The sequence below is a fragment of the Balaenoptera ricei genome, chromosome 6 (assembly GCF_028023285.1).
Source record: "Balaenoptera ricei isolate mBalRic1 chromosome 6, mBalRic1.hap2, whole genome shotgun sequence".
NCBI lineage: Eukaryota > Metazoa > Chordata > Mammalia > Artiodactyla > Balaenopteridae > Balaenoptera > Balaenoptera ricei.
Window position 1 is genome coordinate 80,998,040 of NC_082644.1, and position 27,491 is coordinate 81,025,530.

Here is a 27,491-nt window from a genome sequence, read left to right on the forward strand (position 1 = left end):
TCTAATGTTTATTATTCACAGCTTAGATATGTTGACTTTCTGATTATTCTTCTGATTCTTTATCAGTCCCCTTACTGATGAATTTTCCTCCGAAAAACTACATTTTCTTCCAGATTGTTTCTTTCTGATGGTGAAGAATAAATTTTTCATTTGCAGTATAAAGTTGATCTGAGAAAAAATGTTTACCTTGGCTCTTGGCTTCTGCGAAAGAAACTTAATAAAATAATATGGGCAATTCCCATTACTAATCCTAACCATGTACAACAGAGGTCTGTACAGTAACATAGGAAAAATAAGCTACTGTAATTTTACTTAGTCATTGCCTGTTTTAGACTAAGGAGCATTATTTATAAATAATGATACCTCAGATCACTTTTGTTAAATGTCCTCTAATATTTGGATATTTGGTATCTGGCTTGTGTTATCTTTTATACAATCTTGTCTTCTTTCTTTAAGCAATCAGAATTTCCTGTGACTGTGACAGTAGAGAGTCCTTCCTCCTCAGAAATCGAAGAGGTCGATGATTCCTCAGAAAGTATTCAGGAAGAGCCAGAGAAAATCAGTTTGAAACAAGAAGCATTGCAGGTACAAAGTTATCGCTTTAAAGCTCTAGAGAAGATTATTTTTCAAACGGAAGCCTGATTGCAGCACTGCATAGCTTGTGTGAGGGTTCTGTTTTCCTCTCCCATCTGCATTGTATCCCCTTGAATGGTTCCTTAAGCTTAGACCAAGGTGAATGGTGGACATTTGAAGTCTAAGAAATAAAAATCAAAACATGTCATTAGTAATATATTTTTCTTTCCTTAGAACCTTAGGATATTAGATTTAGGGAGAACCTTAGTGATCATAAGATAAAGAAATTGAGTTCTGAATGAATATAGTCAGCTGATTCGGTGCTCTTGTTTTACAGATGAGAAAATTGGCAGTTCTAGTTAAACTCTCTTTTTATAAGAGGAAAATATGACCTCATTTTAAATAAAAGTAAAGTTGAAAAAAGTTTTAATGTTGATATTCTCCTTTCCTAAAATAAAAAATATCAAGAAGCTACATTATATTACCTAATAAACCTGATAACTAATGTCATTCCATACTTTTGTTTGGATGGACATAAAAGAAAAATTGATTTTCATAACAAATTTTTGAACCTCAAAAATAATACATTTATTTTATTTCAACTTTAATGCAGAGCTGAAAATTTCTAGTAGATAAGGGAACACCATTTGGGGGGACCTTGTCTTTGTGCTACAAAGTCCATGTTTAATTTTTAAAAATTATTTAATATGATTTTCTTTTCATATAGAACATGAAACTTGAGAGGTTTCAGAACTAATTATCCCATTATTGTAGGACTATGGAAATTACTATTTGATTTTCAAAAGAGAAAGTTAGATTTTTATTTTTTTAATTAAAATTAATGATAATATAGAGAAATTTTAAGAAAAGAACTTAGAAAATTATGAAATGTTAGAGTAAGCGTAATCTATAGTTCATTTAGAGTTACCCCCTTTCGTTTTATAAATGAGCACCTACAATTTGTAGCACGTAAGTGGTTTATTAGTAAGTTGCAGAGTACGACAAGACCCTAGAGCATCTAACCCGCTTTCCTTGTCATTTTAGATGTGTTGTATTCATTTCCTTCACGAGTAGACCAGGAGATTGTATTTCTAAAAGCAGTTATAGACACTGGGGAAGACCAAGAAGTTTAACCACTGTGACCACAGAATAGCAGAGTCAGAATGCACTGAGAACCCTTTCAGCTCTTGTCTGTTTTGACAATACACTAAAATGATGGTATCAAAGTGTTTAAGTATATAAGCCCACAACAATCAAGAGATTTCAACATAGTTTTGAAAGACGGAAGACAAGTGGAAGAGTGTGAAACTGAAGCAGTAGAACAGAGGAAAACCATCACCTAGAATATGCACACGAACCACCTTCAGCTGAGGAGGAATCTGACCCCACCTGCAGAAGCAGCTCCATGCTCAGATGCACGTGTAGGAGAGAGGGTGGAGTTAGTTAAAAGTGGACTGAAATAGGGGAGCTCATTGAAGGGTTGTGTTTGGAGGAGGGGACTCCCAGCCCCGCCCTCACGCTCCTGAAAAGAGATGATTTCATTTTGAAAACAGTGAAACTGGGGAGAACTAGGGCAGCTAGTGTGAGTTTTTACACCCTAGAAAAGAGTGTTTGGGGGGGATCCTATTACAGTTACTCCCCACTTCTTCCTGCATAAGAAGCCAATCAGTCGTTGACTTCAGGGAGCTTTCTGCGCTCATTCTTAAATAGAAAATAACTGTCATTTGCCTGATAGTTGAGTAAAGCTTACAACATGAGAGAGGGGGAAAAAGAGTGAAAACATATCCTGGTAGGACCAGGGACAATTTAGGGAACAAAATAATTTAATAAAAACCTCTAATTAGTATCCTGAGAGAGGTTTAAAAAGAGCTAGCAACTATAAAATAAGACTAGGGTGTTAATTAAAAAGAGAATGGTCAGAAAGCAAAAGAGGTCTCTTGGAAATGAAAATATGGTTGCTGAAATAAATTCAGTAGGAATTAAAAAAATGTCTCAGTATATAAAAAAGTAAGACACAATGGAAAATGTGATAGAAATATGTTAGAGAGGCTGCATCTAGGAGATCCAACATGTTACTGTTAGAAACTCCAGACCCAGAAAAAAATGGAGTGAAGCTGTCAGAGAGCAAGAAAATTCCCCACAGCTGAAAGTAAACATCAGGCCTCAGATTGAAAATAGCTGCAAGATGAACAAAAATAGACTCATACCTAGACACCCTTCATTGTGAAATTTTAAAATACTGAAAAAATAAAATAGAATAAAATACTGAGAGGATACATCCATTCCAGAGAGAAAAATACTGGTCACCTAAAAAAAAAAAGTTAAAATCTGACTTTATCATAGTTGTCATCAACACCATGGATCCTGGAAGGCATTAGAAAGATACCTCCAAAGTTTTTCAGGCACATAATTTTCACCCTAAGGTTTTGTATCTAGCCAAACTATCAGTCATAAGTGGAGGCTGAATAAGATATTTTGTACATAAAGAAATTTGAAAAATTTACCTCCTGTGCTACACCTTAGGCTATTTATAGAAATAATCCAGCAAAATGAGGGAATAAACCAAGAAGGAAGGTAATAGGGGATTCAGTGCAAAGAGCAGCTAGTCTAGATTTGAGAGGCTTCTGTTGATTGTGTGATTGAGAGCTTAGAAACACCTTGAGACATATTGTACTTACTATGTATTAGGCACTGTTGGAAGGGAGGAGGGAGAGGAAGAGGAGAAGGAACTTGAACTCCAGAGGAGAAAAGGCTATACTGACATAAACATGAAGCAGACTAAACTGTGGTTGATTTTTAACCTACCATTGGTGAGCAAGAGAAGAATCCACTTAGACTTGACACTATAGATGTCCCCCTTTTCAGTGACACACAGGGGTAATGACCACCTATCTAATTTGTTGTCCAAACCAGAACACTTTAATAGTGTAAGGAGGCGCTATAATGCTGTAACATCAGGACAACAGGTATAAACTGGAACAGCCCAAGGCAGCTTGGGGTATGTGGTCACCCTACACAAGGGCAGTGACACTGAAACAGTATAGAAGGAGGTATAGTCTATACACAGAGACACAGTACGTCTGCAGTGGGCAATATTAATTTAATTGTAATAATGGAAATACTATCTTGATTTGCAGCTTTTATTGTCAACTTGCACGTAATAACAAGTAACTAACCTAAACTATACTTAGTATGTATTAGTATTAACTTGGTATGTACTGAAATGTATTGTGTGCTAGTATGTACTTAGTATATATTATGCTCTAAGTGTTTTTGCATATATTAACTCATTTAATCCTCTGAATAGCCTTATGAGGTTGGTGCTAGTATCATTCCCACTTTTCAGAAAAGAAGCTAAGACAGGGAAGGAACTTGCCCAGGCTGTACCTAATTTAGGGCTGGATTGAGGCTTTGAGTTTAGGCTCTCTGCCTGTTCTCTTAAACATTACTCCGTACTGACTCTCAAATAACGGAAGACTTAACTGCACATAGAACAGAATATAAATTTCAACTTTGACAACGTAAAAGCTAGGTTTGGAAGGTAGACAGGAGGTAGAGAAAAGGGAAGATGGTATGAATGTCCTCATTTTACAAAGCGTGACGTTGAGAAAGTTTATAGTGGATCAACAATGTAGGTTTTTAAGTATATCACTACAAGTCAAAGAGATCATGAGCAGTGGAATAACTAATGATGACATAACTTTACTGAGCAGTGTGGACATAGGAAAGAGTGTAAAGGAACTAAACCCTTACTTAGTAAATTAGAAAGTGAACAGATAATGCCTCAAATTTAGTGAGAAAATAGTCATGTAAGAGTATTACTTGGAAATGGAGAAGAATTCAAAATAACAATAGTTGGACTTACCTGGTGGCGCAGTGGTTAAGAATCCGCCTGCCAATGCAGGGGACACGGGTTTGAGCCCTGGTCCGGGAAGATCCCACATGCCACGGAGCAGCGAAGCCCGTGTGCCACAACTACGGAGCCTGCGAACCACACCTACTGAAGCCCGCGCGCCTAGAGCCTGTGCTTCACAACAAGAGAAGCCACCGCAATGAGAAGCCCACGCACCGCAACGAAGAGTAGCCCTCGCTCGCCGCAACTAGAGAAAGCCTGCAGGCAGCAATGAAGACCCAACACAGCCAAAAATAAATAAATAATAATTAAAAAATTAAAAAATAGCAATAGTTGACTTAAACCTCATAAAAATGAAAATCCAAACAGCCAGTAAACACGGAAAAGCATACGACTTCATTAAGTAATAAGAGAAAAGTGAGTCAAAACCAGTGAAACTACATGCCAATCAGATTGACAAATACATAAAGTCTGGTAGTATCAAGTATTGTAGACCTGGAGTACTATGGGAATCTTCTACCCTGCTTATACTGGAGTATAAATCAAAACAACTACTTTGGAAAGCATTTAGCACTCTCCATCAACTGAAGGTATATAAATACCCCGTGACCCAGCAGCCCTCACCCCCGCCCTGTATAAATGCACCAGAATAACCGGTACAGCAGGATTCGTGTGCATTATTTGCATTAGCACAAACTGAAAAAACCCCAAATGTCCATTAAGAGTCAAAAATTAAATAAATTATGTGTATTCGTACAGTGGGAAAACTATGAAGCAATAAAATTGAATGAACTAGAGCTACAGGCAGCAATGTGGATGAATTTTTTAAACCAATGTTGAGTGAAAGAAATAAGATAGAAAAGACTTCATATACTATGATCCTCTACATAAAGTTAGATGTTGACAAAACTAAACTCTTTTGTTAGGGATGCATGCAGGTTAAAGGAAATGATTGTTGAGAAATGAGGATGGTGTTCAACCGGGAAGAGGGAAGGAGCTTGTGATGAGAAAAGGATATGGGGGGTTTTTGAGATGCTGACAAGTATCAATACTTTCAGATTTGAGTAGTGGTTATGTAAGTATTCTCTTTTTATTTGTCACATTGACAGTTTTTTTCTGTGCGCTTCTCAGTACGCATATCGTATTTTACAGTTAAAAACCTGCTTAAAGAATCGGTCGCTTCTTGAGTGCTGGATGTGCGAGTGGGATGAGACTATTTCATTTTAAGCCCTTCACTACTGTTTGCGTTCACATGTTCATTCATTCAGCATTAACTGAACATATGCTGTGTACCAAGCACTCTTCTAATTTTATATGTGTTTTAACTCATGTAATCCCCACAAGAGCTCTGTGATATGGGAGCTTATCTCCATTTTATGGATGAGGAAGTTGAGACCTAGAGTTACAGAACTTGTCCAAGGTTATATAGCTAATAGGTAGGGCCAGGGCCATTTGCCTCAGAGAATCTGAATTTTTATTGAATTTAATCTGAATATAATCTAAAAGAGAATTTAATTACTAATTATAAGCAAAAAAATTGCACATTAAAGAAGATGACAAGTTTTCATCTATCCAGTTAGAGAAAAACATAGTCTGTCTTTCACACACATACATCTTGTATTGGCAGGGATTTTCCTTATTAAGCAATTATTTATTGACCGTCTACTTTGTGCTAGGCACAGGTGCTGGGGATAAACACTTAATAAAATACACCCCTTTCTTCAAATAACTTGCCCTTTAAGTGAGGAAGTAAGCCAACAGTTATAGTAGAGGTTATATACCAAGTGATACATCGCTGATGGCAGTATAAAATCTTAGAAATCTTTTGGAAAGAAGTTTGGAGATAGGTACCTCAGAGCCTTAAAAATGTTCATTTGCTTTGATCTCAAACTCATTTTTATGGATTTATTGCAAGATCGTCATTCTCAATATTGAAAAAGCCTTCATGCATAAAAACGGTTATTTTGTCTTATAATATTGAAAAGTTGGAGAGAATTTAAATGTGTAAAATGGTTAACCAGTAAACCCACTCAGTGGAATATTTTGTAGCCCACAAAAAAAAATCAGGGTTATGAATCCCCTGATTATATGCGCAATGATTGGTTTCAATGTTAAATGGAAAAAAGTTGAACATAAAATCTGATATCCAATATGATGGGAGCTTTGTCCCAGAAAAATCACCCTAGCCAGTGTACAGAAGGGAGGAAGGAGAGCAGATGACAGGAAGGAAAATTATTCCAAAGCCTTATCATTAGTCTTATTTAAGTAATAGAATATCAAGCAATTTTACTTTCTAACTTTTTTGGTTCCATATTTCCATGTAAGGGACATGAATTATTAATACTTTGTAGGAGGAGGGTACACTTTTTCACAGAAATTTAACACTGTGTTCTAATTCCCTCCACTAGAGGGAGAAACTATTTCATGTAATTGCACTTTGATGTGCTATTTAGAACCAGTCAGGGATTTTTAGTCTACTTTCCTCTGACTGTGGTGAGGTTTTTTTTGTTTGTTTGCTTATTTGTTTAGAATTTCTTTGAAATCAGTTTTAGAAGATTTATTAAACCATTATATTAAAAGCAGAGGAATTTTGCAATTTTTTTCCCTTTTTCCCCATTGAAAACTTGGCTGGCTTTAGTAAGGAAACATTAAAGAATTTGAAGTTATTAGATTGTCAATTTTTTAAGTATGTTCTAAATATAAAAATATATGTTCATTGAGCAAATTTTTGAAAACAGTGAACAACTTATTGAAGGAAATAAAAGCCACCTCTGCATGTACACACACCTAATCTGCTCTTTTGTCTTAAAAAAGTATCAAAAATATTTTGTCATGTCACTAAATACTCTTCTACATTAGAGAATTTGATTAAGCTTATGCACCATCTCCCAGGAAGAACGCACAGGTATATTTTGAATGTAGAACTCCTGAAGCCCATTCTTTAACTCTGGTTGAGACCTCTTGTCATTCTTTTCTTAGTGGCTTCATAGCACATTCCTTCATACAGTGAGCTACTTTTATTTAAACCAATCCCAATTTGGAGGCTCTTAGCTTTCTGCTAGGGTTTGGTTATAAACAATCTTATGACATCATGTTGGTACATAAATCTTTGTCCACATCTTTGATTTCCTTAGGGTAAACTCCTGATGTAGGATTGTTGTTAGGTACCAAAATCTACTCTCCAGAAAGTGATACGAGTTCCTCTCCCAATGATGGCATATAAGAGAGTTCCTCATTCTTAAAGTGATTGTTCAAAGCAGTTTCATAAGTATAGGTATTCTGATTGTTTATCGCTGCATAAGAAACCACCCCAAAACCGTGGCTTAAAACAATGACAGTCATTTATTTTGTTCACGAACCTGGAGGTTGAGTAGAATATTAATTCTTTTACTACACACCTACTGACTGAAAACAATACCTATTTTACTAGCTCACAGTTCTGTAGGTCAGAAGTCCAGGCACAGCGTGACTGGGTTTCCTGCTCAGATACACACGGGAACATGTGGGTTCCCTCCTGAGAGTGTTAAAGCACGTGAAATTTAAGTGTAAGACATTGAGCCCCAAACGTTGGATGTTCACCATAGTTTGTGTGGGTCGCAGAGCTGAAATCAAGATGTCAGTCTGGCTGTGTTAACATCCAGAGGCTCTGGGAAAGAATGCCTCCAAGCTTCTTTGGCTTGTTGGCATAATTCAGCTTCTGCAGTTGCAGGACAGAGGTCCCCATTTCCTTGCTGGCTGTCAGTCGGGGGACAGTCTCAGCTCCTAGAGGCCTCTCGCTTGCCTTCCCTGCTGCAACACTGGACTTCTTCAGAGCCAGGAATGGAGAGTCTCCCTCTTGTCCCTTTTGTACTTCAATTTAGGAAGAGTTCAGGTCCTTTTCATGGGGTGCCTGAGTAGGTCACATCCACCTAGAATAATCTCCCTTTCTTAAAAAATCAACTGATTTTGAACCTTAGTTACATCTGCAAAATCCCTTCACTCCAGCACCTAGATTTAGGGTTTGATTGGATGAGTGGAAGGTTTGTGTACTTCAGGAAGTAGGAGTCTTAGGGGCTATTTTAGAATTCTGCCTGTTGCAAGCAGTGTCCCCACTTCAGGGACCTAAGTGTCTTAGTCCTTAAAACTCAAAAGAGAGTTTATCAGTGTTCATTTTATTTTATTGACCTTGGTGATGGGAAGACTACCACCTCCATGAACAGGAATGGCACCCAGCTTCCTGAGTTCCCAGTGTGGCTCTGCTACTTAGTGGTGTGACCTTGGCTGTGCTGCTCTACTTACTCTACTTCTCTGCCTCTGTTTTCCTCATCTGTAAAATAACATGGAGTTAGTGATCGTTCTTTCCTCGTAGGGTTTTATGGGATTTTTTTAAAATAAATTTATTTTATTTATTTATTTTTGGCTGTGTTGGGTCTTCGTGGCTGCTCGCGGGCTTTCTCTAATTGCGTCGAGTGGGGGCTACTCTTTGTTCCGGTGCACAGGCTTCTCACTGCGGTGGCTTCTCTTGTTGTGGATCACGGGCTCTAGGCACATGGGCTCAGTAGTTGTGGCACATGGGCTCTAGAGCGTAGGCTCAGTAGTCGTGGCACATGGGCTCTAGATCGTAGGCTCAGTAGTCGTGGCACACGGGCTTAGTTGCTCCGCAGCATGTGGGATCTTCCCGGACCAGGGCTCGAACCCTTGTCCCCTGCACTGGCAGGCGGATTCTTAACCACTGCGCCACCAGGGAAGCCCCCCTTACGATTTTGATGATTAGATTACTTAATGCCCAGAGAACTCCAGGAACAGTGCTTGACTGTAAATTGGTTTAAAAGTGATTACTTTTTAAAAAAATGCTTTTGAATCTGCAATTACACAATTCAGGTATGTTAAGCATGTTCATTAATAGGATTTCCTACTATAAAGAGACCCACAAATAAAACTAGAATTTTTCTTGGTCTGAACTTTTATTTCTGACTTACTATGTTATACACATATGGCTTGTATGGTGGGCTGCCACAAATTTATGTTGGAAAGTGGAACTTAAATAAATCTTTACTATGCTAATTTGATATATTTTGTTAATTCATTTCACTAGCATGGTATGATATTACCAGTAGCAGACTAAAATCTGAGTTCACGTCTGGCTCTGCCCCTAAATCCTGATGAGACCTATAGCTGGAAAGGCTTTTGGGTATTATACTATGAATTATTATAATATTTACTCTGTTTGTGTAGGAAAAACTGGAGGAGTGCCTAAAGCAGTTAAAGGAGGAAAGAGTAATAAGACTAAAGGCTGATAAACGAGTCAGTGAGGTAAACAAGTTTCTTCTTATACTTTTGAGAGTGTTTTGATTTTATTTTGATTAGATTTTAAGCCATATACACATAGTTTGTAAACTTTAAAACTGTAATATGTTGCAAATTGGTTATATCATATGGACTTTTGCATTTACTGGTATTTAGTGATCATATGATCTATATTCCAGAAAGCATATTTTTAAAAATGTGAAAATCTGGTTTTGTGTGTGTGTGTGTGTGCTTTTATATGACATTAGCTTATTTTCTGTTCATGATTCTTTGATTTAAGAAAGCAATTTTTGTGCATATACTGTATATACAGTAACATAAAAACATGATGAGACTCTCCTGGCAATGAATTAGGAAAGTGAATCATTTAAATAAATTTAAGATATTGGAAAACTTCTAAGAATGCAATGAGAGATAAAAATATATACTTTGATAATTATATTAGGTAATGTGCATGAAAGCAGGGCATAATCTAAAAAGTTCTATATAAATATAATTTATCACAGGGTGAGTGTAGAGAGGAATTTTTGAAAGTGCATCCATTGGATTGGCAGACACTCATTCAATAAATGTTGAGCACCTGCTTATATAAGGCAAAAGGGGCATCATGAACATAATGGCCTTTCTGAGAAATACTAGAGTTGAGCTTATAGGGGGTTTTAAGTGCATAGATGATGAGCGGAAGGGGAAGAGTGCACGGCAGTGAATATTTTCAAGAAACCAAAGAAAATATTGGTGATCGTACATTTAATAAATTCGGTTGGGTATGATTTAGCACTTTTAAACGTAAGCATTAGATATTTTGCTCACTAAAGTTAATTCTTAACATTCAGCAGAGTTGTAATATGTTTTGTCCAAATCACATTCTATATTTCATTTTCTAATTTAAGGGAAACTTAAAGCAGGTAATTTTCTAATGTGGAATGAGGCTCCAATATGATTTTAACCAGTTAGAAATGTGATCTTTTTTGAAAGATCATTATTAAAATGATAACTTTGGTTTATTTATATACTACCTAAGTGTTGTATAAGAAACTTTGTTGCATGCCTGTGGGTTTTGGTTATTATGTGATGTGGTCTCTGTCTTTACTGGTGGAGAGTTAGGTTAATTACAGATTAATTACATTTTGAGTGTTTTAATTTTGTTCCTTGAAACTAGAGGACTACTTTTGATGACAATGAGAAAAAATCATGTCAGACATTTTCAGTTTTCTTTTATAGCTGGAACATGAAAACGCCCAGTTAAGAAATATAAATTTCTCTTTGTCTGAAGCCCTTCATGCACACTCATTGACAAGCATGATCCTGGACGATGAAGGTGTTTTGGGCAGCATTGAGAATTCTTTTCAGAAGTTCCATGCTTTCTTGGATCTCCTTAAAGATGCTGGGTTAGTTCATTCCTCTTCATGGCGTTCTTCTCTTTGTGACTATAATGGTAGTTTGCTGAGGAACTGGAGCAGTTTTCATCACTTCCATGGGCATATTTAGCCAAATTTAGTGCAATTATAGGTAATATAGTTGACTTTTTAAAATGAGGAATTAAATTTTTTAAGAAATGCAAATAGGGGAGCCTGCTTTGGTAGAGTGGGGAGCCCATTATAGAAGAGTAACCTGTAGACAGAGTAATTAGTAGGTATAGTTTTTTGTAAAGACTAAATTGAAGGCAATTTTCATTGAAAATATTCGGGAATGCATAAGAGTTTTCCTATCTTTCACTTATTTGCTTGTTTGATAAGTTTAAATTAAAGTTATTTTTGTCTTAGACATAAAAATTACTGTTAATCTGCAGGGAAGATATAGGTCAGTGGTTCTCAACTGGGAGCAATTTTGCTGAAAGAGGGAAGTGGAGATTGATAGTTGATGGAGTGGTGTTTTGCCAGTGAATGAATTGGTGTTGGGCAGGAAGGAACAAACACATTCTTGGAAACTGCAGGAAAGGTGGTAAAGAAGTGTGGGAATGTAGGTGTGACAGGCAGTGGACGAGGTGCGTGGTAGATGTTGAAGCTGCTAGTGAGACAGTGTTTAAAATGGAGCGGTAATAGGTAAGGAGATGGGATGTGTCCTAGAAGATGAATCTGGAAAGGGCTAAGAATTTGGGGGAGAGAGAGGCTTGTAGTCAGGGGTAGGATGTTGGCTTTTAAGATTTTAGAAGTATTTCATGATTGTAGGTCTGGGGAAATCTAAACTGCTCTTATGTGATTATAATAACCTTATCTTTTCTCCTTTCCTCCTCTGGTCCAGGCTTGGTCAGCTGGCCACAATGGCTGGTATAGATCAGTCAGATTTTCATTTACTAGGTCGTCCCCAGATGAATTCTACTGTTAGTAGTCCACCTAAAGAAGAAAAGAAGGCACCTGAAGAAGAAAAATCAGAATCAAAGCAGAGTGCCTTAGGACAAATGCAAAATATCCAAGTAAGTGGACAGAACAGCACTTAATGATTCTAAGAGTGATCAGCAAAAAGGAAATGACCAAGTCAGAGAGAAAATAATAATGGTCAGTCTCTCATAGTTCACATGCTCGGTAGCTAGAAGACTGTGGAGTCCTCTCCAAATCTGAGATTAGTAAATGTGGGCCCATTTCATGATACTGTATTGTTGTATATAAGAAAACTGGAAGTTCTTTAGAAAATTTATGAGTTAAAGCAAACTATCCTTAATGAAGAAAGAAAACATTAGAGAAAATATTCCAGATTTTAAATTGTATAAATGTCTATTCTATTCATATTTTATCTAGGTTTCTATTTGTATGCAGTCAGCTTACAATGAAGGAACACTAATGAAGGTACACGTACTGATATAGATAATTTTTAAAATAAGTAATCCAGACATAGCTAATAGGTAACATATTATAGTGACTCACCTGGTCATGGGAATGGGAGGGGAAACCTGTCAGCTTTTCCTCTAGCCTTACTTGGAGCCCCCTTCGCCCACCTCAGCCAATCTCAGACTAGTCTTGGGAACTGACAGCTTGAGAACACAGTCTTGTCACAAACTATATACTGTTTACATGTGCCTGGAGGATAGAAAAGAAATTAATTTTCTTACAGAATAGGGTTTTATTTTTAGTGAGGGAAAGGAAATGGGTAATAACTACCCCAATCACCAAAGTCTGAAAATGTAGCGGACATAGTCTTGGATATATCTAGGTTAAGTTGAGAATCACTTGGCAAGATATATTTAGAAAGAAACTGGCTCTGAAATCTTCTGAATAATCAATTGACTGTCTTAATAATAATATCGCAGAGTAACATTGAAGTTTTGAACTCTACTTTTTAATGGTTGGCTTTGTTCATCACTGAATTTTTGTCTTGTCTTTTGTTTTTCCTTCCAGTTTCAGAAAATTACAGGTGATGCTAGGATTCCTTTGTCTCTCGACTCCTTCCAGGTCCCAGTCTCTACTCAGGAGGCCTTAGAAACTTCCAAAGATAACCTGGGGTTTACAGTCACAGAGCAGCGACAGGAGTCTTTTGAAGATTTCATTGCTAGAACATGTCCTCCTTCAGTAGATGTCATTTCTGGAACTGGAAGTCAAAGAAAAGAAGAGGAATTATCTAGAAATAGCAGGTCTTCTTCAGAGAAAATGACCAAAGCAGGTGAATATACCAAAAAATACTCTGCTAAGAAACAACCTGGGGAGGACCTGCATTCCTGCTCTGACTCACCTGTAAAGCAGAAAAGCCAAGGAATTGGGCAAAATAATTCTTTGGTTAATAAACCAATTAAAAGTGAGTCTTCAAAAAAACACATTTCTGTTAAGAAAGAGAGTAGAATAGTGACTGTTTCATCAAAGACAACTAAAAGTAAACTCAGTCTACTAGAACATTCTGAAAGTGATACTCTTGGATCTGATTTTGAATTTCAAGAAAGCATCCATACTCTATCACGCCTAACATAAGTCTAAATCTTTTAAAATTATGTTTTTGCCTTCAAATTTTAATAAATTACTTATGTTTTTAGTATAGCATATGGTGTTTTAAAATACTTGACTGGAAGCCATTAGAGAAAAATTTATCTATACTTTTTTATTATAATGAAAGTTTTGGTGTATTTTTCCTTGTGACAGTTTGCACCATTCCTCAGCTAGTGTTTACTGAGGGCTTCATATGTACAGTACTTTTCTGGGTGCTGTTGCTTTCAGCAGTGAACAAAAAAAAGCCTTTACTCTCCTGGAACTAACACTCTGGTGGGAGAAAACATAAACAACAAAGCAGGGTAAGGGGTAAAAAGAGATGGGAATAATAAATGGAATAGTTTTACCATTTGGTTAAATGTCAAACTATTATAAATCATATGGCCAGAAGCCATTAATGTATTTTAATTAACAATAACCAGAGAGCATCAAACATTTACCGAGGCACTTAACCGTGTTTATGGATTACAGCAACGCTATGAGGTAGGGAACTATTACCATCCCCATTTTATAGATGAGGAGTCTGAGGAGACATTATGTGAGCTGCCCAAAATTACACAGCTATATGTAAGTGGTTAGCTGGGATTTGACCACAACCCATGCTCTTTTTTTTAATGTATGGACTTTATTATGTTTCATTTGTTTCTGATTTATGTGATTTTTTTTAAAAAGATTTTTTTTTGCTGTCGACCATTTTTAAAGTCTTTATTGAATTTGTTACAGTATTGCTTCTGTTTTATGTTTTGGTTTTTTGGCTGCGAGGCGTGTGGGATCTTAGCTCCCCGACCAGGGATCGAACCCTCACCCCCTGCATTGGAAGGCGAAGTCTTAACCGCTGGACCACCAGGGAAGTCCCCCTTATGTGATTATTTTTAGGACAATTTTTTAAAATTTTATTTTTTATTGACGTACAGTTGAATTACAGTGTTGTGTTAATTACTGCTGTACAGGAAAGTGACTCAGTTATACATTTATATACATTCTTTTTCACATTCTTTTCCATTACGGTTTATCACAGGATATTGAATATAGTTCCCTGTGCTACACAGTAGGACCTTTTTGGTTTTTTAAAATGCATTCACTTTTTTTTAAATAAATGTATTTATTTTTTATTTTTGGCTGCGTTGGGTCTTCGTTGCTGCGTGCGGGCTTTCTCTCGTTGCGGTGAGCGGGGGCTACTCTTCGTTGCAGTGCACGGGCTTCTCATTGCCGTGGCTTCTATTGTTGTGGAGCACGGGCTCTAGGTGCATGGACTTCAGTAGTTGTGGCACGCCGGCTTCAGTAGTGACTCGCGGACTCTAGAGCGCAGGCTCTGTAGTTGTGGCCCCCGGGGCTTAGTTGCTCTGTGGCATGTGGGGTCTTCCTGGATCAGGGCTCGAACCCGTGTCCCCTGTATTGGCAGGCATATTCTTAACCACTGCACCACCAGGGAAGTCCCATGTAGAACCTTTTTGTTTATCCATCGTGTATATACACGAGTTTGCATGTGCTAATCCTAAACTCCCAATCCAACCCTCTCCCACCCCCTCCCCCTTGGCAACCACCAGTCTATTCTCTATGTGCCTGGTTCTGTTTCTGTTTCACAGATAGGCAGAACCCAGGCTCTTAATTACTTTGTTATCCTGTTTCCTTGTTAAGAGAGGAAGGGTTTAAGGAAGGCACCGAGAGAGAAGCCAGTGAGCACTAGAAGTGCAAAAGAGTGGGGCTATCAGAAAGCATACCTGTCTCCTTCCCCCATCTGAGCAGAATTTTTAAACGGCAGAGTATGTAAGAGTATGTGATGACACATCTCTGGATTAAATTATGTCTCCCTGGTAAACATGCACAGATAAGTCTTTAGTTCAACCAGACTGAAAGGTGAGATCAGAGAAAAGCTGGAGTGTCAGATTTCTTCTAGAAGGTCCTGCCTGATTGTTACTAACAGGGCTACTACAGTACTAGTTAGTTCATTAGTCATAGATTGAGTGTTAGAGGAGTGAAACAATGACCAAGATGTAGCGTTGGCCCTTTAGCAGTGGAGTGAGAGGGGAAGACGCACAGCAGATGTCTCCTCCTGCACGTGACATGCTATGACGGGCATATTCAGGGCATTTAGTCAGTGTTTGTGGAAGAAGAGGGGGAGCTGTGAGGCAAAGAAAAGTCATCTAAAGAGGTAGTCCCTAAGCTAAGTCTTAAAGGACTCGTGAAAAACTGGTGAGTCAGCCGGTGAAGGGCAAGGACACTCAAGGCAGAGAGGACAGCGGAAGTCCAGAGCCGTGAGTGTGCGAGGGGTGTGTTATGGAGCCACAGGCACAGGCTCTGGAGCATCAGTGCAGTGTCACCAGGCAGTGGCAAGCGCCCCTAAAGGAGGCAGCGAGGAGGAGGAGAGCGGGTCTTAGCCATCCATGTGCGTGTAGCTGGTTTCCTCAGAAAGTAGCTAAGAATGGAAAGGACAAGTTCAGGTGGCATTTTAGACCACTGACGTCAGTATGGATGAGGAATGTGAAGAAGCCTGGAGACAATTACGCCCCACTCTTCTGAGGAGCAGTGTTTTTTATTTTCAAGTGGGACTTACACGCTGCCACCTCCTCTCCTGTGCCTACTGAAAGGTTTATAGGCCGGCAGAAGGGAGAACCTGGCTTAAGTAAAGTTAATCAGGTTTCTTTACTGTACAGCTTCTGGGGGGCTGCTGTAGGCTAATGTTCATTCTGGATCGTCACAGCAGGCGTATGGTATACAGCCATCCTCAAATCTATTTGATGTAGAGTCATTTTTTAATAGAAGTGTCTAACAGCTGGCTCCACCAAACAGCAATTTGGTAACTTCTAGACCAGGTAATAGCAAGAAGAAAGGGGTGTGAAATAAGGTATAGATGAAGGGAGGAAATAAGTTCTAATTTTATTTAGAAAATTACAAGCAAGACTTGGTCTTGGGAAGTAAGGAAGATGTAGGAGGCGGAGGCTGGACCCCCATCTGTGTGACTAAGGTTGGGTGGTGGTATCACTGAGTTTGGAAATAGGGAATAAAGAACTGAATTGGGGAAAAGACTTTAGTTCTGGACATGTTGAATTTTAAAGCACCTGTAGAATTCAGGAGATAAACTGGTAGATAACTGGACATACATGTGAAGACATGGAAAGATAAAAATTTGAATGTCATCAGCACATATAAGCAGTCATTAAAATCATGAAAATGGATGAGGTTTCAGAGGATTGTGGGTACTGTCAAAGTTTAAGTAATAAGCAGAGAAAGAATTCTGGGAAGGAAAGAGGTGATAGAGTTTCAAGAAGGAGGAAGTAGATGACGGTGTCATACTTCAGAGAATGTAAGTGTCCATTGGATTTGGGTAGTTAGGTCCCCAGTGACCTTAGAGCAGTTCAGTGAAGTGGTGGACAAGAAAGCCAGATTGCAATAAATTGAGGGTCCAGGACTGCCTGTGGGGACCAGGCGGGGCTAGTGAAGACAGTGGGAATAGGCTGCTCTGAAGGAGTTTGGATGAAAAGAGAAAATAATTAGCAAAAAAAGAATTTTTTAGAATGAGAAGGACTTATATTTTATATGTTGAAATGAGGAAACCAATAAAGGAGATCCTGAAGATGTAGATAAGTAATTTAGAGAACTGGGGAAACATGGAAATATGGATAAGAAAAAAACCTTGCACAATATATAAAAATCACTTGTATCCTTCGAGTTGGATGGATACTGGTAAGTTTGGGAGGAAATAAAGGTAAGAAGAGATAGAAGTTTAATGAGTTTATACTGATAGCCTCAGTTTTCTTTCACACAGATTTTTCAGAGACATATATACACATACATAATTATAGTTTTAAAATTCTTTCATATTTACATGTTTCATTGATCATTTGAGGTGATACTATTAAAAATGATAAATATGGATACTTTGCTGCTTAATATGTACAATATTAGTACTTCATTAAACTTTCAATACTAAACCTAAAGCAGTGTCACTTAATTGAAATTAAATATTTTCATTTGGGTTAGAGTTTATGAGCATGTACCTTTACTGAGAAATTACTGTGTACCTTTGCTGAGTGTTTACCAGAGCATATGCAATCTATGCAAACAGGAATTCTGGTTTTTTTTTTAAACAGTGTCAGATGTGATACAGTAGCAAAGAGCTTGTCATCTTGCCCTAAATCTACCATAATTACTTTTGGTCAAAAATTACTGTTGTATGCATACCCAATACTATGTCCAGGAATCAGTCTAATTTCAAATGGATATTTACAAATAATCCCTAATCTCAAAATAGTAACACTTGATTTTCAGAAGATCAGCAAGATGGTTAATTTTTTAGAAGATTCTGATTATAAACTACATACGAGAACTTCTGGTTTAACATGGATCACTGAACACATTCTTTTACTCTTCCAGAATCCCATTGAAATGACTGGAGAAATATTAAAACAAAAATAAATTAATAGCAGAGTTGCAAAACCAGAAAATGAACAATGTGGACTTCCTAGAAGATAAAGAGCAGATTATTGAAAGAGGAGTTAATTGAAGAGTGGAACAGCTAAGCCGTTCCACTTACCGCTTTATGGAGTACCTAATTATGGAGTTTGCCATCAAGCTCAGGCTAAGAAAGCAGCTCTCTGAAGTGGGGGTCCTGACACAGAAAACACTGGGATTGGAGAATAAGGGCATTATCCAAAATGACTACAAGCAGGAACTGAAGATAAGCTGCCACACTTCCGGTTACGGTGACCTGCCACTCCCTTTATAATCACCAGAGTGCCTGTAATCAGAATTTGTATTCATTGAAAGTGAACCAGAATTCTCATTTGGCTGAGGAAAGTCACTTCAAACCTTAGTCTTAGGCCCTCATCTATAAATATGCCAAGAATCATCAAATTTGAAGAAAACCACTAACATTAAAGGAGACACCAAATTAAAACAAATTAACCTGTTCAAGAAAGTAGTTACTAGAAGAAACAGAAGAAGTTTAAAAATTAATACAATTAGGATCTTCAAAGAGTCATGGGGATGTTGCATCCATAAAGAATAGGATGCTAGGAAAAAGATATTTAGTTTTTGGAAATTAAAAATACGATTGTGAAAATAGAACACTCAGAAGATGGACTAGATAGCAGGATAGATTCAGTTGCAGCTTGAATTCATGAAACGGAAGATCTGATTGAGAGATACCCTTAATATGCATTGCAAAGGGATGAAACATAAAAGTTATGAAAAAGAAGTGAGACTCCTAGAAGAACACGGGAATTGGCATACAGTAAGTGCACAGATATTTGTTGTATGAGACAATGCAGATATCAGTATGAGCAATGAATCCATGGAAGATTTTAAGTCAAAGGAACTGGTGATGCCATGTGATCTGTCTTTCCCCTTTATAATCACCATGGATGCTTATAATTAGGAAAAATCTAAGTAAATATTATGCATATGTAAAACTGAAGTGAGCTAAAATGCTAGGCTTTAACATGAATGGAGGCAGGGCAGGATATAGAAAGTGGAACAGTGTTCAGGATCTCGTCTTATTCAAGGCAAGATTATGGTGTTTACCTCTATGTGTTGATAGAAAAATATATTTAAGTATATTTGAAGTGAAAGGCATATCAGTAAGGATAGGTTATGTGACGATACTTCAGCAACAAGCCTGAAATCTTAGTGACTTAAAGCAACATTGGTTTATTTGTGCTCATTCTGTATGTCTTTGGCAGATTGGCTAGAAGCCCTACTCCATATCCCCCTCAACCTGGGAGCCAGCTGACAAAGCATCACTATTTGGAACATTGCTTGTTACAATACCAAGCAAAAATAGATTGTGATGCAACATACCCTGACTTAAAGCTTCTGCTTTAAGTGACGCATGTCACTTCTCACATTTCATTGGCCGAAGAAAATCACATGGCCACAGCTGAATTCAACTGAGCAGGGAAGTACAGACTTACTGTGTGCCAAGACAAGGAGAGAGAGAAGCAAATATACGTCAACAATTTTAATAGCCCCCAAACCACCAGGAAAGGGGGGATGGAATTTAAAAATCCAAGAAAAGGCAGGAAGGAAGAAAGCAAGATAAATACGAACACACACAAACACACACAGACGGTAGCAAGACCAAATGCTGTTCTCACAATAAATGTAAGTTAAATTCTGGAATTCCTTAAGCTTGATTAAAAAAACAATCCAACTATGTGCTATTTGCAAAAAAAAATCTAAAAGAATTTCGTAGATTTTAAAGAAGTAAACGAGCATAGCAGGCGGATGCTAACAGAAGTGTATGTGACTATGTTAACCTCAGAATAAACAGAATAAGTAGGACTCAAGATGAAAACCATTAAGTGGGAGAAAGTAAAAACATTTCAGCTGATAAAAAGTATAGTTTTGCAGAAAGATTATTTGAAATCGGATCTGCAATCTAAAAACTCAGTTTCAAACTGTATAGAGCAAAAATAGAAATACAAGGAAAAGTGAGCAAACCAATTATGAGAGACACTTTAACACATCTCTCTTCCAAATCAGTGGATCTACTACTACTCACTAAATAAGAAAATACTGACAGAACCAAGGGCTGGTGAGGATGCAAAGTAACTGAAATTCTGGTGGAAACGCAAAATGATGGAGTCCCTCAAAACAGATTGGCAGTGTCTTTAAACATAAATACACCAGCAGCTTCACAAGTTACATGAAAACTTACGCTCATGTAAAAACATGTACATGGGGCTTCCCTGGTGGTGCAGTGGTTGAGAATCTGCCTGCCAATGCAGGGGACACGGGTTTGAGCCTCGGTCTGGGAAGATCCCACATGCCGCGGAGCGACTAGGCCCGTGAGCCACAATTGCTGAGCCTGCGCGTCTGGAGCCCGTGCTCCACAACAGGAGAGGCCGCGATAGTGAGAGGCCTGTGCACCGCAATGAGGAGTGGCCCCCGCTTGCCGCAACTGGAGAAAGCCCTCGCACAGAAACGAAGACCCAACACAGCCATAAGTAAATAAATAAATTGATTAAATTAAAAAAAAAAACATGTACATGGTGTTTATAGCAGCTGTATTCATAATCATCAAAATGTCTTCCAAAAGGTGGATGGATAAACAAATGATGGTGTGTCCACACAATGGAATACTACTCAGCAATAAAAAAGAATAAATTATTAATACATATGTCAACTTGGATGAATCTCAAAGTCATATGCTAAGTGAAAGAAGCCAAAAGGTTACATCTTGATATAATCTCAAAAGATACATACTTTATGATTCCATTTATATAATATTCTCTTTTTTTCAGCTGCATCAGGGCTTAGTTGCGGGATGCGGGATCTTTGTTGGGGCACGCTGGCTTCAGCGCGTGGGCTCTGTAGTTTGCAGCACACGGGCTCTCTAGTTTAGTTGTGGTGCACGGGCTTAGTTGCCCCATGGCATGTGAGATCTTAGTTCCCCGACCAGGGATTGAACCCGCGTCCCCTGCACTGGGAGGTGGATTCTTAACCATTGGGCCACCAGGGAAGTCCTGTTTATATAATACTCTTGAAAAGGCAAAACTATGGTGATAAGAGACTAGATGAGTGGCTGTCAGGGGTTGGGGTGGGAAGGTTTGATTACAGAGAGGCTGTGCAAGGGAGTTTCTTTCAGTGATGGGCTGCTCCTTGTTCTGCTTGTGTTGGTAAAATGAATCCATACTTAATGTAAGGGAACTGTACCCCCCTAAAAAACATCATTTTTACTGTATAATAATTGTAAAACAAAAATCTCAGGCCCACCCCCCTCCCATCAATAGGTTAGGAGAGGGAAGATACATAAATATTTTGTATCCATCATGAATTCAAAGCATTCTTTATATTTTCCATCCATTAGGAATACAAAACGTTCTCTTGGAAAACTTATGAACTGTTTATAAAAGGGATTCATAGAAGGGTAAAAAAGTACAGAATGCAGACCTGTTCTCTTTCATAATATAATACAACTAATAACAAAAGGCTTCTCCACTTGGAAATTTTTAAATTACCTTTTAAATAACTCATTTATAGGAGAATTCAAAACAAATTACAAACTATTTAGAATTAGTAAAAAACCACTTCTCAAAACCTACAGGATTCTGCCAAATCAGGAGTTAGAGGAAATTTTGTAGATTTCATTTTTCAGGGAGTAAGAAAACTGAAAATAGGTGAAATAACAATTTAACTTTAGAAGCTGGAAAAAATGATAAACTAGAAGAAAGACATGAGGAATTTTAAATGTTAAAATCAGAAATTAATAAAATAGCCAAAAATTTTGATCAATGAAACTAAAAGGTTTTTAAAATAAAAACCAATAAAAGGCAAACCTTTGGAAAATATGACAAAAATAGCTAGCATTAGGAATAATTTTTAGAAAGATAACTACAAATAGACTTTTTAATTACAAGGGAGTACTATTTATAATTTACTCCTGATATGGTTGTATAACTTCATTCCAGTAATTTTGAAAGACTAGATGAAATGCGATAACTTAAAAATAGAGATTCTAAAAATTGGCAAAAGAGACAAAATGTAAATAGACCAAACATCTTAGGAGAAATTGAAAGAGCAGTATGAAACTTTTTTTTTTTAATATAATTTTATTTTATTTATTTTTCACTGTGTTGGGTCTTTGTTGCTGCGCTCAGGCTTTCTCTAGTTGCGGTGAGCAGGGGCTACTCTTCGTTGTGGTGTGTGGGCTTCTCATTGCGGTGGCTTCTCTTGTTGTGGAGCACAGGCTCTAGGCTCTCAGGCTTCAGTAGTTGTGGCTCACGAGCTCAGTAGTTGTGGCTCGTGGGCTCCAGAGCGCAGGCTCAGTAGTTGTGGCTCACAGACTTAGTTGCTCCGCGGCATGTGGGACCTTCCCGGACCAGGAATTTAACCCGTGCCCCCTGCATTGGCAAGTGGATTCTTAACCGCTGTGCCACCAGAGAAGTCCCTGAAACTTCTTTTTAAAAGGCAAATACTATTAGGCACATCTTTAAGGAACACATTTATTTGTAAACCATTGCAGAAGATAAAAAAAAGACATAAAACTTCCTAATTCGTTCCATGTGGTTAGCATAATCCTGATACCAAAACTGCACAAATAAAACAAGGAAAAGTATAGGCCAGTCTCAACAGAAATGCAGAATCACTGTGGCTCACTAAATTAACAGATTAAAGAATACCATATCATCTTCAGCGCTAAAAAAAAATTTGATAAATTCAACATCCTCTGATACTCAACAATCTAGAAGTAGAAGGAAACTTTCTTAGCATCCCATCTTGCTGACTCAGAAAGAAGACAAAAATAGTACTAAAAAGTAAACTCGATGGAAAGTGAGACAACAATGATTGTAAAGAAGTTTTTTTGGACAAAAGAAACCTTGTAGTTACCTACTGGCGTGCTGTTCCAACAAATGAGAAAGCTTGTTAAAGAGGCAGGGCACACCACCAACACCACAATATCAAAAGCTTCTGGGGCTTCCCTGGTGGCGCAGTGGTTGAGAGTCTGCCTGCCAATGCAGGGGACACGGGTTCGAGCCCTGGTCTGGGAGGATCCCACATGCTGCGGAGCAACTAGGCCCATGAGCCACAATTACTGAGCCTGCGCGTCTGGAGCCTGTGCTCCGCAACAAGAGAGGCCGCGATAATGGGAGGCCCGCGCACCGCGATGAAGAGTGGCCCCCACTTGCCGCAACTAGAGACGCACAGAAACGAAGACCCAACACAGCCATAAATCAATCAATCAATCAAGCAAGCAAGCAAGCAAGCAAGCAAGCAAGCTTCTGTATACACTGGCACTAACCAATTAGGAAATGCATGGTGGAAAAGAATGCATTCTCTAGAAAAGGTCAGCAGAAATCTAAGGCCTATGTGAATTTTAAAAATCTATACTGAACGGTATAAAAGGAAACCCCCCAAATGGAAGAGGCATGCCACGTTTCTGTATGAGAAAACCCAACATAAAAAATGTCAGTTCTATCAAATTAACATAAATTCAAAGCAATTTCATATAATCATAGCAAGGTTTTTAAATGGCTATAACAATATAATTATAAAGATCATCTACAAGACAACGCATGAAACAATTTTTGCTATCAAAGCAATGCATGGAGCCAGAGTAAATGAAACAGTGCACTATAAGCACAGGAGTAATCAAATAGGTTAAAGGCACAGAGCAGAGAATCCAGGAACAGAGCAGTGTATATACATATGGGGATTTAATATTTGGAAATGGCATTATAAATAAGTAGGGAAGAGTTGAACTATTCAGTAAATGATGTTGAGATTATTTACTACTTGGAAAACATTTTCTTCTTTCATACCATGGACCAGAAATGAAATCCAGATGAATTAAACATGGAAATATTTAAAAAAGAAGGAAATATTGCAAAAAATCTCTAATAAATGGGTGAGGAAGGCCTTCCTAATCAAGACACAAAGCCCAATATCCATGAAAGAGAAAAAAAGAAACTGATAGATTTGATTACCTTAAAAAAAAAAACAAACTTCTGTACACAACTATAAATAGACAAAAGATTGGGGGATTATGTGAAATATAACAAAGTTAAAGATCCTTAATATAAAAGCACCTAGAAACCAAACAAAAGATGAACAAAAGATATAAAGATATTTTTATAAAGAAGAAATATAAACAAACGTATAAACTTTCAACTTCATAAGCAGTCAAAAATTAAAATGAATACCATTTCCCTGTCCCTTGAAAAGGCAGCTATGAAAGGATTGGTAATAACTAGTGCTGGACATGATGAGCACTCTGTCATTGTTGGAGAAAGTATAAATCCATGTAGCTTTTCAGGTGGACAATTTGTCAGTGTATATCAATACTTAAAAGGTGTCTAGCTTCTGGTTTAACAGCTCTGACTGTAGGCATCCAACCTGAAGAAATCTTCACGCAAGTCCTAGGAGTCAGGTATAAGCATGTGTATCGAAACATTTTTTGAAATAATAAAAAATTTGAAACAACATGATTGTACATAAATGAAGAAATTGTTGAAATATTACATACCAACTTCTACCATGCAATACTCTGCAGCAGATAAAAACAGCTCTATACTGTGGACATGAAAATATTCCTAAGACATAGTGATATGAAAAACAAGTTGCACAATAATACTGAATCGCACACTCCTGTTTACATTTATATGGTTACGAACCTGTTTACATATATATGGCATGTGTGTGTCTGTGCGTGCCTAGAAAAAAGTCTGTAGTAATGCATATCAAAATGTTGACGGTTTCCTCTGCCCAAGGCACTAGGATTGGGAGAGAAGGAATGAAAGGGGGCTTTACATAATTTACTTCATTTACTTCTAGGTTATTTGGGTTTTTTAAATAAGCATATTTTTATGGATGACAAGTAATTTTCATTATCACAGAAAACTTGGAAAATGCAAATATATAATCTCTGATACCGTATGTCCTATGTCCACTTATTTTTCAAAATGTGTCTTCCCTAATATCTTTGTAGAAAATGAGCTTTACTGTGTAACCTCCTCTCAGAGCTTTGGACCCCTGAGGTGTTCCTACGTAATACTGTATTCGAACCTTTTTTTTAAAGCCACAACCCAGAGTAAAAATTGGATTTTATGCAAAAGGAAAGGTAATTGTCCTGGCCCACACCTACCTGTGAGCACACATAATGCATGGAAAATTTCACCAGACGGTTCTTACTGTACTTCTAGTGACTCACTCTCATGTGTTCTTTTCTACTGCATTCCTTTAAAGAGAGTCATGTTTGCAACCTGCAGAGTGGGTTTCACAATCCACTCACTAATGGATCATGTCCTACGGTTTGAAAACACTGGCTAGAGGGCCTCAAACATTTGCTGTGTCTGTTGCTGACAAAACTGCTCCATGGGGAACCCAAGTCTTTCCCCCATTTGCTTTGTTATTTTATGGCTGAAAGTCCTTCTCCATTTGTGCATTATTACTTCCAAAGCCCAGCTTTCTTGAGCTCTTTAACTCCCAACAGTCTTAAGGTAATTTACGTTAGATTCCCCTTTTAAAAACCCTTTTGTTATACTGAAAGCTTGAGTTTTCAAATTGACACATCTACAGGAGAAGTCTAAAATATCATTTGGTCAAAGAGTTTTCTAAAACAAGAGGACAAGTGCCCTGTGACTTCAGGCCCCCACTTGGTATGGGTGGCTGGCTGCTCGCAGGCACATCATGTACTACAGGGTTGAAAGGGCTTGACCGAATGCCCATGCTCTCTTCGTACAGTTTGTAAGTTTTAAACTAGTGTGAATTCAAAAAACAACAACAAGAAACCAAGCAGTTTAGAAGTAGGTAAGGATACCTATAGACCAAATAATTATTAACTTTGTTCCTGAGAGATCAGTGAGGATTAGTTGGGTTATTTAATGTCTTAGAAAAGATAGTCCTCAAAGTCCTAGAAATGTAGAGGAAGTTTTTCTCTCTTAAAAAAAAAAAGGAAAACAAAAAACAAAACTTCACAAAATCTCTTTAAAAAATTTTATTGATGTATAGTTGATTTACATTGCATTAATTTCTGCTGTACAGCAAAGTGATTCAGTTATATATATTCATTTTCATATTCTTTTCCATTATGGTTTATCACAGGATATTGAATATAGTTCCCTGTGCTATACAGTAGGACCTTGTTGTTTATCCTTTGGAGGTTAACCTTTAACTTTAGGTTAAAGCATCAGGCCTAAGACTCTCAGTTGTCCGTGCCTTTTGAGTATTTCCTTTTTCAAAGAGGACAAGGATTGAACTTTCCACTAACCTGAGGTAAAACTCCTCCACAGCTTACAGAGACGTTGTAATCATTTAGGGTTTCTCCATGTCTGGTCGACTTGAAACCCATAATTCTTATCTACAGTGAAAAGATGCCTCTTACCTAACTATTTCTCCATCTCCCCCATTCTCCCTTGAAGGAGAGTCGAATGCCTCTGGCCTTGGGTTAGACAGCCTTGGTCTTGCAGGTCGTTGGCCTTCTAAGTCTCTGATAGCTTCCGTTGCTGCTCCGGTCCTGCAGGCTGCTCTTCACGTCACAGGCCTTGCCAGTGATGTTAGCACCACAGGCCTCCCTTCTTGGAGAAGTTAGAAACAGCTTCATTTCTTCAGGGACTGCAGAGTCCCATGTGGGAGAGGCAAGGTGCTTGCTAGAGCTGGGCAAGTCTTACCGCCAAGCAGGCAGAGATGCCTGTTTGCAGTGGGTCTCCTCTTGATGGTTTTGAGGAGAAGCGGCTTCTGAGGAGAGCTACCACCGTGGCGCACAGGCCTCAGCCTGCCTTGGACTTCCACCAGACAAGGAGAGGGCCCCATGGCAGCAGGACGGACCCCATGAGAGTGGGTTTCTCCCAGTGGAGTTTAAGTTGATAAGTCATGGACTCCAGACAACCGGCCAAGGGAGTGACAGCCTGGTGAGCCTGAAGCCAAGATGGTTCTGCAGTGGAAGCAGCTGTGGAAGGAGCCAGACTCTACCGCCATGGCTGAATGAGACCCTCTGACTGACCCTGAACCAGAAAGGAATTGGGCAGGAAATAATTGTGGACTTTTAATTTCTCTGGAGCTCAACCTTCAAGAGAAAGGATATTTATTTTAGGGGGACTTTAATTCCTTCCTGAGAATTTAATAATGTGAGGCATTTCATATAGTTCAAATCAGGACATTTTAATATTGCTGGCCTTTATTATTTGGAGTTGTTTCATGACTTCATTTGAGTTCCTTGCATAATCTCCAGGGAGCTCTATTGAATGTCCTCCCTGGGAGAATGTGAAATGGAAGACAGATTAGGGAGTGAATTTTCAGGCTAGGCCATGGATAGCCTCGAGTAAATTTAATTGGTGTTTTGTGCAGACCCACTTCAGAGCCTTCAGGTCCCATAGCTGACCTCGGGAGGATTCACAAAGAAGTCGTGATGACGTCAGGGAGCAGCCTCA

General features: G+C 38.2%; 1 protein-coding gene across 5 annotated transcripts in view; it reads left to right on the forward strand.

The window, feature by feature from the left end:
• Positions 1–13,709, forward strand: part of CEP78 (centrosomal protein 78) — a 29,697-nt gene extending 15,988 nt beyond the window's left edge. For 3 of the 5 annotated variants that reach the window (XM_059926469.1, XM_059926470.1, XM_059926473.1), the window contains 6 exons: positions 457–585; positions 9,641–9,718; positions 10,934–11,100; positions 11,954–12,125; positions 12,448–12,495; positions 13,045–13,709. In XM_059926469.1, the coding sequence (XP_059782452.1) occupies positions 457–585; positions 9,641–9,718; positions 10,934–11,100; positions 11,954–12,125; positions 12,448–12,495; positions 13,045–13,608 (1,158 nt within the window). In that variant the 3' untranslated portion in view covers positions 13,609–13,709. The remainder of the gene's footprint in view (positions 1–456; positions 586–9,640; positions 9,719–10,933; positions 11,101–11,953; positions 12,126–12,447; positions 12,496–13,044) is intronic. The other 2 variants (XM_059926471.1, XM_059926472.1) reach the window with 2 other exon arrangements.
• The last annotated feature ends 13,782 nt before the right edge of the window (positions 13,710–27,491 follow it).